The sequence below is a fragment of the Apis laboriosa genome, unplaced genomic scaffold (genome assembly GCF_014066325.1).
Source record: "Apis laboriosa isolate Shangri-la unplaced genomic scaffold, ASM1406632v1 scaffold16_cov148, whole genome shotgun sequence".
In the NCBI taxonomy this organism is placed as follows: domain Eukaryota; kingdom Metazoa; phylum Arthropoda; class Insecta; order Hymenoptera; family Apidae; genus Apis; species Apis laboriosa.
This window is the reverse complement of record NW_025222129.1, coordinates 976,804-990,239: the sequence shown is the minus strand read 5'-3', so window position 1 is coordinate 990,239 and position 13,436 is coordinate 976,804. Positions and strand designations below refer to the sequence as shown.

The 13,436-nt window shown below is 49.7% G+C and overlaps 1 protein-coding gene across 18 annotated transcripts in view; it reads right to left on the bottom strand.

The window, feature by feature from the left end:
- Nucleotides 1–13,436, bottom strand: part of LOC122711024 (protein daughterless) — an 87,478-nt gene that overhangs the window by 9,347 nt on the left and 64,695 nt on the right. For all 18 annotated transcript variants that reach the window (XM_043929399.1, XM_043929400.1, XM_043929390.1 and 15 more), the window contains 3 exons: nucleotides 3,974–4,058; nucleotides 1,974–2,110; nucleotides 67–351 (listed from right to left, as the gene is read on the bottom strand). In XM_043929399.1, coding sequence (XP_043785334.1) covers nucleotides 67–351; nucleotides 1,974–2,110; nucleotides 3,974–4,058 — 507 coding nt within the window. The remainder of the gene's footprint in view (nucleotides 1–66; nucleotides 352–1,973; nucleotides 2,111–3,973; nucleotides 4,059–13,436) is intronic.

The window sequence follows — 13,436 nt, the reverse complement described above, 5'->3', positions numbered from 1 at the left end:
ATATATATATATATAAATATATATATATATAGAAATAATCCAATTGAATTGGATCAGCGTACTTACTCTTGTGCTTACTACAGACGCGAGAGTCTTGCCGAGGTTGTCCCCCGTGGCGGGTGGCTGGTTCGTGGTGGGAGCAGGATTGGGGGCGGATGGCGCGCTGGTCGGTGCACCAGGACTATGACTATATTGCAACGATGCCGGGGACGGTGCACCGGTACCGGTATTCGCCCCGACTGCGCCGCTACCCCGGAATGTGGACATTGGTGGCAGTGAGGCCGCGCTGGTCACCGCCGAGCCCAGAATCGGAGCCGCCGGTTCTCCGTTCGGCGACATGGCCGAATACGCCTGAAATCGTCGACCAACGTTCAATTTCTTCGAACCATCTCTCTCTCTCTCTCTCTCTCTCTCGATTCTTAACGGATCGGAGAGGAGCAGCATCCGAAGCTCGCTCGTAAAACGTCTAATTTTAAGTCGTCGTGTTCGGTCGAAGAAGCGCCCGTGCCCTCCTCCTATTTATCAAACAAATTGGAGAGAGAGCTGGCGAGCAACCCCTCGCCGCCATTTCACGAGCGAGGAGGGACGGTAGATGATAGTCTCGCGAGCGATAACCAAGGAACGTACCGCAGGGCGGCGAATCGAGGAATCGGGAAACGAGGATTGCACGCGCGCGTCTCTTCCCAAACACAAAAGAATTCTTCCTCGCCTGCCGAGGAGGACGAAGCTTCTCGGAAGAAGGGGTCGTTAAACCGTAGGATCGTAAATGTTTAACCTTTGGACCGGAGAGGTCTCTGGAGGCTGGTGGAGTATGATGACGGGCGCAGCGACGCTCCGCGTCTTTTGTGGAACGTTCACCTCCATTATATTATGCATAATGCACGCCACTCCTCTCTGTCTCTCTCTCTCTCTCTCTCTCTCTCTCTCTCTCTTCCCCTTCCAACGATCCTTGCTTCTTCTTTCGCGTCGATTTCGAGAGGAGACAGTTAGCCTCTCGTGCTTCTCGTCTCAAAACTCGATCCGAGTTCGGGGATCAATTAGGGGATTGGCGAAGAAGAGAGGCAGGGAGGGAGGGGTGTTCGGAGTGCCGCCGCGAACAGGAGGATTTCGTGGTAACCATGAACGGCGTAAATCAAACGAAGGCTGCACTTGACTAGAAACACCGAGTAGCGGGAGAGTCGTTCTATATATAGAAGCCGGTGAGTCATTTGACGTTGCTCCGGGTACGCGAAGCCACCACTGTCAACAGTGTTTCTCAACTGGCCGTGGAGAGAGAGAGGAACTCCCTTGCTCGTCCGAGTAAAAAGAGGAGTCGTCTCGAGAGGTAAAGAGGGATAAGGCGAGGCCGAATCCGCGAAATTCCCGCGCTTCTCCTCCTCCTCTTCTTCTTCTTCTTCTTCTTTTTCTTCTTCTTCTTCTGCCCCCTCCCGTTTCTAACCGGGGAATGGAAACGGATTATTAAAACTCGGCCGAATCGATCCGACCCGATGAAGAGAGAAGACGAGCGAGAGGCTGTGGAGCGCGGTGGCCCTCCTTCTTCTCCCGACTCTCTGACAATGTCAAACGAGTCGAACGTCTTCCGAGGAGTTGGAGGAAAAATGGCTGCGAACCGGGCTGCTGAATTTATGGGCGCTGCAGCGGAACGCGTAACGCGGGGAGATTGCAATTTTTCACCGTCAACCTTTCCCTCGTTTCCGCGATTCGACCTCTCCTCCCCCCCCCTCTCCTCCCTCCTCCTCCCCGCGATGAAAATATATATCGACGTTGCGAAAGTTCGTCGGTGGAAGCGGCGTGGAATTCGCGACGAGCGGAGGGGGAAACGCGTTATTAACGAATCAATCGAAAGGAAAATGGGAAGGAAGGTGGGAAGGAAGAAGGGATGTTTTTCTCGAGAATCGAAGGGAGGGGAGGATTAGGATCGGCCTTTCAAATCCCGAGGAACGGAAGAAAGGGGCGAGAGAGAGTCGTCTTACCATGGGGTCGTGGGGTAGGTGCATGGGGTAGGCTGGTTGGGCCAGGTGTGGGGGTGCGTATCCGCTGTACGGGGGCTGGACGCCGCCGCTGCCCCCCGTCCATGGATCACCAGGACCCGTACCCGCGGCGTTCCCATCTGAAACAAGAAAGAAGACACGATTTAAATCGAATACCATTTATATCCCAGTTCGTATATAACCTCTCCGTAACCGCGCCTCTCGTTCGACGCAATTCGACGCAACAAATAGCGGCACGTGGCGCGTACCTCGCTGGTGTCGTCGCGCATGTGTACACGGATATAAAACGAACGCTTTTCACGAACGCGTATCGAGAGCAGAGAGAGAGAGAAAGAGAGAGAGAGAGAGAGAACCGAAAACACGTCGGAACGAAATTTCCAAGTTTGATACCCGCACAAAGGGTAAAGGGTAGGTGTATCCCGGCTTGGATATTCGGTATAAAGGGGCAATACGCGGCCCATTATTTCAGTTGAAAACAACAGCAATAAGGTTGAGAGGGGGAGGAGGGGAAGGGAACGTATTTCTTGATACTTTTGCTCGATATAATTCCGTGGCCGAGGAGTTTCCACCGCGACCGAGGAGGGAAGTGAAACTAAGCCAAACTACTCGTCCGTTCCTACTACCAACTACCTAGGCATTCGATGTCTGATAAAACTTTTTCCCCGTTCGCCACCCATTCCATCTCCTCCCTCCTCCCCATTTATAAGGTATTCCGCTCGCTTACCGGGTGTCACGAGCCGAGAACGTATTCGAGAAGCCGGCCAACGAGCCAACCCTCCTTACCCTCTGATCTTTAATAACAACTTTACCCGGAAACTTTACCGATCTTATTGATTTACCGCCTCGGTAATCCATCCGAGAAACTTCCATCTCTCTCTCTCTCTCTCTCTCTCTCTTCGTTTCCCCCCTTCGAAAATTTCCACCCCAAAGATATCCAACCGCGAAATTATTTAACCGATTCAAAAAGCGATTCGTTACGAATCGATGATCGTAAAAATATCTGCTGCCGTGATAAATTCTTCGTTTCGAAAACGAATTTCAATTGATCGACGAACTCGATCGCTAGGCATTGAAGAGAGAAAGAGAGAAAGAGGGAGAGAGAGAGAGAGAGTTTGGCGTTGGAATATAATGCCACGTAAATTACGTTAGGTATGAAAATAGAAACGGTCGGGAATATAAAGTTTACCCGTTCGGGTTGCACGATCGGGGAGGAAACGCGCGTGGATGCGGTTTCCCCCTCCCCTCCCTCCCCGCCCGATCTTTCCCATCTTTTCCCGCGAAATTTCAACGCGCAACTTGGGACGCGCCGTCGTTCCGGCAAATAACGAAAGAGAGAGAGAGTGTGTGCGTGTATACGTGTGTGTGTGTGTGTGAGAGAGAGAGAGAGAGAGAAAGAGAGAGATTGTTATTGTTTTTACGCGCGACAGGGGCAGAACGGCGAATTTTACGAGCGAGCGTTAAACAGTTGAATATTACTGCGATCGTAAACTTCCTTTTATCGTTCGTTCGAAATCGTTACGTACGCGATCTCCACCAGATATATAGACGCGTGTACAGGGGATCTACGCGCGAGGGGGCGGGAACACATGACGCGAAAGCCACGATCGAAGAACTGGATCGGTGCCCACGTTCGGTGCGACGGGTCAGATCGATCGGTTCGGCCAACGGAACTTGCCTCCTTGCCGTTTACTTTTAGCGATGGTCGGATTTCAATCCAAGTTCAACGGAGGCGGAGGCCTACATTTCCGACTGCGATACAAAAACACGTACAACGGCGACGCGAGGGGCACGGAACGATTTTTCCTTTCCCCCTTTTCTTTCTTTCTCTCTCTCTCTCTCTCTCTTTCTCTCATTCGCTCGCTCGCTACTATTATTATTTCCCCCGTGCGTAGTCGCGATTCCCGACGCAATAGTTACGTCGTTATTAAGTCTCCTACTATGAAATGCAAATTGCATTTTGCACGTATGGAAACGAGACTTACCGATATAGTAGGGATCTGCGTAGAGGGCCGCAGCTTTGGGAGAGGTGTATCTCGGCGAGTCCTGTCCGAATTCATCCGAGCCGTACTGCAACAAAAAGAACAAAGAGATTTACGGTTAACGGTTAAATATATTACGTTAGAAGAGTAGTGGGAATGCGAAGAGATAAGAAATACGCGTTCCATAATAATAACAATTTATTACGCGGTATAGAGACACCTTTTTTTCTCGAAAAAGTGCAACCAGATATCATTCCTCGCATCGTCGATTAATATCAACAAGTGAGAGAGAGAGAGAGAGAGAGAAAGAAAGGCGAGAAGAATGAAAACGGAAAAGAAAGCGGGGAGAAGAGAAGATAAAAAAAAAAAAGGAAAAAAAAAATGATTCGCCATTTCCTTTCGCCCATTTTTCCTTACCATTGTGTAACAGGCGTAGTCAGCAGGACGGATAAACATGTCGCGGGAGATGAGGACGAGGGGAAAGGGAAGAGAGAAGATGTGGAGAGCGGCGAGTCAGATCGCGCGGTGGGACAACGTAACCGGCGATTTGCCAGCCGAGGGGTTGAAGAACACGGTGGCGGTGGAAAGTGGCGCGGAAGGAGAGATTCGCGGCGGCATACCCTCGTCCCAATTTCGCCGTGATATATGTTAAAATATTCCGCACCGCTTCCCTTATTCTCCTCCCCTTCCTCCTCCACCACTCCTCTCGCCCTCCCCCGCCTCGCTTCCAAAACTTTTGTCCCTGCTTCTCCTCTCCCTTCGAGCCCCCCACCTCCACCTGCCGCAGCAGCAGCAGCACCAGCACCAGCAAGAGGAGGATGGTAAGCGCAGGAGGGAACGACGAGAGCCAAGTTTTCCCTCTAACGCGGGTACTATGGCCGTTTAGGCCAAATTTAACGGCTCGCCGGGACCGTGAAAGAATCCTGCCAACTTCCACTCTCTCCCCACCCTACCCCCTCGACAACTCGGACCATCTCCCCTCGCGAAAATCCACCAACTCTCCTCCCTCCTCCCTCCTCTGCCGCAGAGAGGCGAGGAAAAGAAAGAGAGGAGAGAAAGAAGAATGGAAAGGCCGCGCGCTTTCCCCGCGCTAACACCACCACCACCAGTCGTTCGATCACCGCACCACGAATCCAACGTTCCCGTGTACTTTGCACGGAGTTAATGGAAGCGTAAACGAGCGATAAGAAGTGGAGAAGGCGAGGTGAACCAGGGACAAGGCAAGGGGAAGGAGAAGAAGAAGAAAAAGGAGGAGGAAAAGGAAGAGAAGAAGGAAGGAATTCGATACCGACCACGCGAAGGACGACACGAGACTGCGAGACAAGCTTCGGCCAACCGTCACCACGCCGATTGACCGAGGCGGGGTGGTAGTGGGGGGTGCTTACGAGCCAATAGCGGGACACGACCAACTCCGCCAACGTACCGAGATACATCATCTAGATCCATCCTCTCGATATCGACGATTCTTTCCCTCGTTTCGCGGCAACGCGAATTTCACTCGTAATTGTAACGTATCGGTTAATAACAATTCTATATTCTAAGTTTTTTCGAACGAGGATATTTCGAGATATATATATATAAATCTTTTTTTCTACTTCTTATTCTCGTTATTCGATAGAAACGAAACGTCAGGAGGGGAGGAGGAGGAGGAAAAGATCGAAAAATTACGACGCGGAATCCAAGTTCTAAGAACAAAAGATCTTCGAGAGCGTTCAGAACCGCATCCGTATATCTCGCGGGGGAGGAACGGGGGCATATAATTGTACGCGATAAAAGCATCGGGTTTATCGGTGGCAGCAGTCGATAACGGACGTACAAATACGAACACCCACCTAGGGTGGGGGCATGGATGGAGAGAGAGAGAGAGAGAGAGAAAAAAAGACCGCTGCTAATCGCGCGATAAACGCTCTCGGCCTCTGGACCTATTAATTTAAATGAATTGCTTTGACATCGGTGGCTTCCTCGTGCATAGGCGCGTTGCATCCGACATTCGCAACTTTGTTTTCCAATTCTGCGTGCCGGGATTTATTATGATAATTGTAAAAAAAAAAAAAAAAAAAAAAAAAAAAAAAGGAAAAAAAAATAAAATCTCTCATAATCTCTCGTAATGTCTCTTCTCGTCCATCCTGAAGGGATCAAAGAGGCGACGATCGAGGAAGGATTCGCTCGAAATCGAGATCGTAGCGAACGAGAAGACACCGCGTGGCCAATAATTCACGTTTTATTTCTGAACCGACCAGGACGATGGCGGTGGATACGCAATAATAAAAATGTCCGGGAAACCGGATCAGAAATCTTAATATGTCCACGGTGGCGCGAGAGTCAGCGATTTCCAGCAGCCAATATAAATGTCCTACATTGATTTAGTTCTCTTGTTCTCCCCGGGTTGCGGCCGGAATGGAAAAGAAGAGGAGGGGGAGGGGGAAAGGACGGATGGAAACGTCTCCGTCAGGGAAATTAGCTCGTGGCCAAACGTGGTTGACGAAGAAGGGCGCTACGCGCGTCGACACCACGTCTTCGAGGAAAATTGACCACGTGATGCCCGTCTCACGTTCTCGCAACGGCTGTTTCGTCGTCTCGATGAATAATTTCCCTCCTCTATCCCTAGGATCTATCTGTCTATCGTTACGTCATCGATTTCAATTTAAAAGGGAAAGGAAGGATTGCATTTTTCGCCGATTTTTCGCCGAAATCGGCCGTTAAGCGAGTTAAAGTTTTTCGAGAAATTTCGAAACGACGGTTGGATCGATCGAGCTACGATTCTTCTTCCCCGTTACACGTGGGCGGAAATGAGTTTAAAAGCGGAAAGAAGAAGACGAGCGGAGTCGTGTAACGAGCAACTCGTCGATTACACCCTTATTAATCGCCGAGACACACGAGTGTTCCCTAGAGTGGGGAGGGGCCGAAACCAGGTGTCCCCTTCCTCGCCTTCCCTCGTGAGAATTTATTCCTTTATTTACCCCAGCGCGCTCTCTACCTGCATGCGATCGCTGCCACGATAAAACCATTCCCGCGATCCAAGATCCTCGGAGAATACGGCACGAAACGCCGCCAATTTCCTTTATCCTCCCTTCCGATTTTTTTTTAAACACCGTCCGAGAGAAAGTTGGAAAGTTTCGTCTCCATTAAACTGCCTTTCCTTTAATCGCGATTCATGCGCGATAAGCGCGATAACGCTATCTGTTTAATTAAATTTCAACGGAAATTCACCTGGAATGCGTCCGTGGAATTATTTATCCGTCAATTTTCTTTCATCCCTTCGCATTGACTCTTAATTCGAGATTAATGCGATTTGTAAAAAAAAAAAAAAAAAAAAAAAAGAAGGTGTTAAACGGTGTTTAACACCGACGACCGACGTGTCATAAAACTGTGTCGGATAATTTCTAACGAGGCTTCTCCTTAAACGCGCATTCCCCTCTACTCGAAACGTGCTGTTGGCGAATCGCGGACGACACGTATCACCGTCCGTAAAAAGGAAGGAGGAAAAAAACCTCCCCCCTCTTTCGGAAACGGAAACGCGAAAAGCGGATAAAGATGTTCTCGTACGAGGTAGTTATATGTAGTGAAGGGGAGGGAGAGAGAGAAATAAAAATTTTACGCGACAAAAGAATGTGGGAACGTTCGTCGGGTAATTCTCGTATTTTCTTTTTCGGAATTTACGTTTTCTTCGACTCGTGTAGAACAAGGTCCCGATGGGTTCCCATGGCGGGAAGGGAACGGCCGGCCATAAAGGAAATACCCGTAGATGGAATAGGCATGTTCTGACACAGGACGACTTCCGGTTCTGCAATTTCGAACATCCGCGACCGATAGAAATTGAGACAACCTGTCTTCTCCCTCTGTCTCTCTCTCTCTCTCTCTCTCTCTTTCTCTTTCTTCTTCGTCAACCACGTGTTCCGTCAACTTTTTTTCTTCTTCTTCTCTTTCTTTTCTTTTCTTTTCTTTTCTTTTTTTGCATAATTTCGAAGGGAGAATTAACGAGATGACGATGAAAAGAAAAGGGGGGGGATGGATGGGATTGGCGACCGAGCATATCGAACTTTACACTCAACGAAACGAAACGAAAGCTATTCGGTATCTGGCGCGCGTTCCGCGGCTCTGATTTCGCGGAATCGCTTTTATCGTATCGTAGAAAGAGGCTAAGCGGCGGTGGTGAGAAGCGTGGCGGGGAGGGGGAAGGGAGGGAGGGGGTCAGGTTTTGCAAAACACGCGATACAATGCCATCTAATATTTGAGATTTCATTAGTGGACGTTATTCTATCCGACATCCGATAGGTTGTTGTGCTGACGCTGAAAGAAAAACTTTACAAATCGCTCTTGTTTTACGTCTTACGAATATCGGGTGTCTCTCCGACTCGCCACAAGAACAAGAAGAAGAAAAAGAAGAAGAAGAAACACTTTTTCTCGCGAGAGAAAAAACGTTCCTTCCCTCTCCCTCCTTCGACGACTAAAAACCTCGGTTTCAAACTAAATTTCCCTCCTTGAACAAAGAAGCCGTCGGCAAAGATACGGTACGGTAAACGCGAGAACAAAGAAAGAGGGAGAGGGACAGAGATAGGGAGAGGAGAAAATTGATCGTAGTAATCTTGGTCAGATAGAGAAGGATCGAAATCCTTCCCGTTTTAATTGGCACCCACTAATTGGTAATTATCAGGCGTACCCACTCGTGGAAACGGCTGACGTAAGAGGCTTAAGGCCGTTTACACGGGATGGAGGATCCGGCGGTGGCAACGGTACCAATACAAGCGGGCCGGCGGGTAAGGTGTACGCGCGGTTTACAACGTTCCAACACACAGCGCGCAGGTGTGCATATGTAATTCCGAATGGGTGCCTCGGCTAGCAGCGCAGCACGTGAAAACAGGGCTGAGGGAGAGACGATCCACCGCGTCTCTACATTATTTATTACGCGTATCGTCGTCCTCGCGTATATAGTTAGAGAGCCAAGACACAAACGGCCGCATAATCAACAATTAGTCGGTTGATACGGGCTACGTGGATCGGTTTTTAAACCGGTCGAGGGCTCGATTAATAAAACGCTTAATACCCCTCGCTCTTCGACTCGCCCTTGCAAGAATGGAATAGAATGGAATAGAATAGATATATATATATATATATATATATATATATAAAGAGAGAGAGAGAATTGTTTCCAAACACGGACACGGTTGCAAATTCGGTTCCACGAATCTTCGTTGACGAATTCCATTCGGATCTCCGAAGGGGAAAGGGGAGGATGGATTTTTGTTTCCAACAACCGCCGCTTTATCTCGAGCCCAAGTTACACACAGGTATCGCGCGCTAGACGATCGCTTGGAACCGGTAGATTATACTTAAACCCAGGTTATACAGTGTCTGGATGGTGTCTCCACGGAGTTACGAGTTACGAGGTTACACACCGCCGAGCACTGGCTCCGAATCCGATTGCCCCCTGCTACCAGATCATACGAAGGTGTATTGCATCTGGTGCGTGGCCATCGTCGAAATTACACGAGATATGGATTCTCTAGGATCGGGTTAGGGATGAAATGGACAGGCCGCTGCGCGGTGGAATTCGTATCGCCGATACCCGACGATGGATCCCGGATCTAGGTTGCAATGAGCTTAACTCACAGCCTGGCCCAAGTTTCGTTCGGATGCTAAATCAGTCCTCGCTTGGCACGAAAATACTTGTTCACCGCGCAATTCGGTCTTCCGCCCGAATCAATTTTCCCGCGAAAATCTCTCCGACAAACTGTCCAATAATAAAAGAAAGAAAATATATATATATATATATATATATGAAGTATCATTCGAGTATATCTCTTTTCCTTCTCTCTCGATCGATTCACTCCATCAGAATGCGATTCAATGTAAAGTCACAGTGTCTCTCCCTTCCTCCTCGAAAGGATGGACGGACGAAGCGAATAGCCTCCTCCTCCTCCTCCTTCTCGTCGTCGTCGTCCGATCGGAGAATCGAGCAAACGCGAGCGTTTCTCCTCTCTTCGAAAAGGTCGACTCATTCCTCGAGAATGTGATTTAAGTCTGCATAAAAGACGACGGGCCGCGCAGAATTACAAGAGGCATGCAGTTCCGCTCGCGTATATGTATATATATATATATATGTATGTATGTATACACGCGTCGAGGAAAAACTTTTCCTCTCTTGTCGCCGCACGCGCGGAATACCCAACGATCGCTTTTATCGCGTTCTCGGGAGAGGGTCCTCTCCAATCGAGACAACTTTTTCCACGAAAATAAAGCGATTCTTCCCTCCGCGGTCCATCCTTTCCCACCCCTATTTAACTTTTCCTCCACCACGAAAATTTATTCTCGGCAAAAAGGGAGGGGAGGGGAGGGGAGATTGTCTCGACTCGATTTCGTTTTCGTTTTTTAAAAGCTGACGCGAAGAATTCAATAATTTTCGCGACGCAACGGCGATAGGCGAAAAGAAAACAAAGAGAAAAAAAAAGATTGTTTTCTTCAAAGAGCGATTTCTGAGGGAACGCGAGGCCAGCCGACATTTTCACCGGGCAAACGCGCCTTTTTTTCTCTCCTTCTTTCGTGGAAAAAAGGTTTCGTAATTGCAATTGCGGCACAACAAGCGAGGCGAGTACAAGTTCGCTCCCGACTGAGATGCTTCCGTTCAAGGCCTCTGCTCGCCAATGCTCAGATCAGAAAAAAGAAGAGAAGAGAGGAAAGGGAAGAAGAAACATGCGAATACGAGAAATCGTGAGACGATTCGTTAGATTGAAACGTTAACCCTGCTAAGGCCAGAAAGGTTTAGGGTTTTAGTTTTCCCTTCGGGCCTGGGTGAAAAATTGGGTTTCTTGCTTTAAAAAGGGATCGTTTCGCGGCCGAACAATTTGCGCGAAGAAAAAGCCGGTTGATATTTTAACGACTCCGAGTGGAAACAATCGAGAGATTAGAGAGCAGCACGCGGCTGGAACGCCGCGAGCGGAGGATAGAAAGGCGAAAGAGACAGGCGTCGTCGTGTCCTGTGCCTCGTGTGGGACGTGCACCACCACACCCGATCCGCAATAAATATTTCGTTCCACCTCTCTCTCTCTCATAATCTCGCAATTACCGCGAGAGGAGATTCATCGCTTTCTTTTTTCAAATTAAAAAATCGTCGCCTTTCTTTCGATCGGCCGATTCCAACGAATCGCGAGGGAGAAAAAATTGAAGCGAAACGGGGAAAGGAGAGGGCCAAGGAGCTACTAGTTATGAATCTGATTCGAGGCGAGAGGTAGGCGACGTTAGACGGACGCGGAAAGAGCGCTTCGAAGCCGCTTCGACGTGAACTAATTAATATAATTGTTGAGCGAGTTCAATTGCCATTCCGCTCGAGCACTACTCCCCTCTTATTTATTTATCCCGAGGAGAGATACACCTGCACGCGTCTTACGAAACACGCTTCACGCAAACACGACCATTGATTATCGATTAATTTTAAACTCTCATACATTTTTCTTTCCTCCTCTTTTCGTCCCGCAATTCCGCGAAGGGAAAGAGAAGGAGGAGGAGATTCTTGAAATTCCAGCGATTTTTTCGAGGATGGGATAGCGGCGGTGGGCGACGTCCCCTCGCGCGCGTTTCGTATTCAAGCGTGACTACCGCCTAATACGTGCCACCACGGCACATACTAATTAGCTGGCCGAGCGAAACGCGTCGTGAATACGACTCCGCGTGGACGGAGACAAACGTTAGATACGAGGCTAAACCCCGCTTCCTGCCTGCCTCGAAAGATCCGCCTCGAAATTCTTTTCGAGCGTCCTCCTCCATGAGATTCGAGAGGAGGGGGAAGTAAAGCAAAAAAAAAAGGAGAAAATTCCAATATCTGGACTCGAAACTTTTGGAAGAAGAAGAAAAAAAGAAAAACCTCCTCTCCCTCGAATCTCCCCTCCCTCTTTTGAGCAAGTGCACGGTACGAACGAGGTACGTGTGCACGATGCAATAAAAGGTTGGAGCCGGGTCCAAGTCACGTAGGTACGAGTGCTAAACCGGTCCTACGCAGTCTGGGACTAATCGGCCGGTGTCCAACCGCCGAGCCCCGCCTCTCCTCTCCTCTCGTTGAGGAAGGAGTTGCGGAACTGTCTCGTCATACGCGTCATATCACAGAGACACGGCGAGGAAAGGACCTCTCTTGTGATTAACAGTAACCGGGTTCGCGATTGCCCACAGTAGAAAACCAAATACTCCGTTGAAGGAGTGTTTACCCCGCTCTCCTGTCCACCATACTGATTCCAATAGCCGGGGGACGGGAGCGAGGGGGCGGACGGCGGTTGCAACGCGGGCCCGCTTCCGCCGGCCAAGTCGTTCGGGATCGTGGTGGCTCGAAATCGATCCGCGTTGCGTCGCAACTCCGACCGATTCGGCCCGTTCCTGTTCAGTGGCTGGTGATGGTTGTTGTTGTTGTTGTTGCACGCCAACGGGGAACGATTGGAGGTGGATCGTAGCTGGGAGAGATCGTAGACGGGTCGAGGAAGGAGGGCTGATGATCCATCGTCGCCTCTTCTCGCCCGAACTCGCTGCGAGCCGATTTCACCGTGCACGCGCTTGCGACGAGGGGGCTGCTCGGTATCGATCCAAAAGTCGATCGGCCTCCAATCCCGTTCCCCCATCGTTCGACCTCGCCGCTCTTGTCTTCGAAAAGGCACAACTCTTCCTTCGAGCGAGGGGGAATAGGTTTAAACGGATCTATTCGAGTGTCCATCTCCTCTCGGTATCCTCTTTGATCCGCTCGATGGATCGAATCGACGATCGTTCGATCGCTCCCCTCCTCGACACCACCGATTCGAGGCTAACGTCATCCTTGTCCTCGCGTTCCAATTACTACTTCTCCTTCTTCTTCTTCTTCTTCTTCTCGAGCCAAAACGGGTGGAAATCAGAGAAAAAGGCGCAAAATCGCGAGATGAATTCGTATCGAATTCGTGGGAGAAGAGCGAGGCATCGTTCGATTCAATTTATAGGACCAAGAAACTCTCTCCTCCTCGCCGACTATTTATGATGAGAATGCGTTTACACTCCACCAGATCTTCGTTCACACTTTTACCGTATCCGAATCGGGAACACGAATCTCAATTATCCTTATAGGGAGACGCGTTACATTTCACAACACACGCGTCTTCTCTCTTTTCCTTCGATCGATTATACATTCGTTATATACGTTTCACCTTCTCCTCCGGGATACGCAGGAAACGAGATCGAGATGATATCGAGAACGAAGATCGAATCGAGAGGAGGATCAGAAGGTGAAGAAAGCGACGGTCGGCTAGGCTGGCCGGTCAGCCAGTGGAGAGACGGCGACGACGACTGGTTTTGTTACTCGGCTCGTACGTAAGCTCGGCACACACGGAGCCTGGGTCCAGCGGTACCCCTCTCTCTCTCTCTCTCTCTCTCTCTCCGCCGCGATGGCGGACACGGCCACTGCACGTAGACGTATAGCAGCAGACGTGCGCGGCCCTACAACTCCGATACTTCCAATACT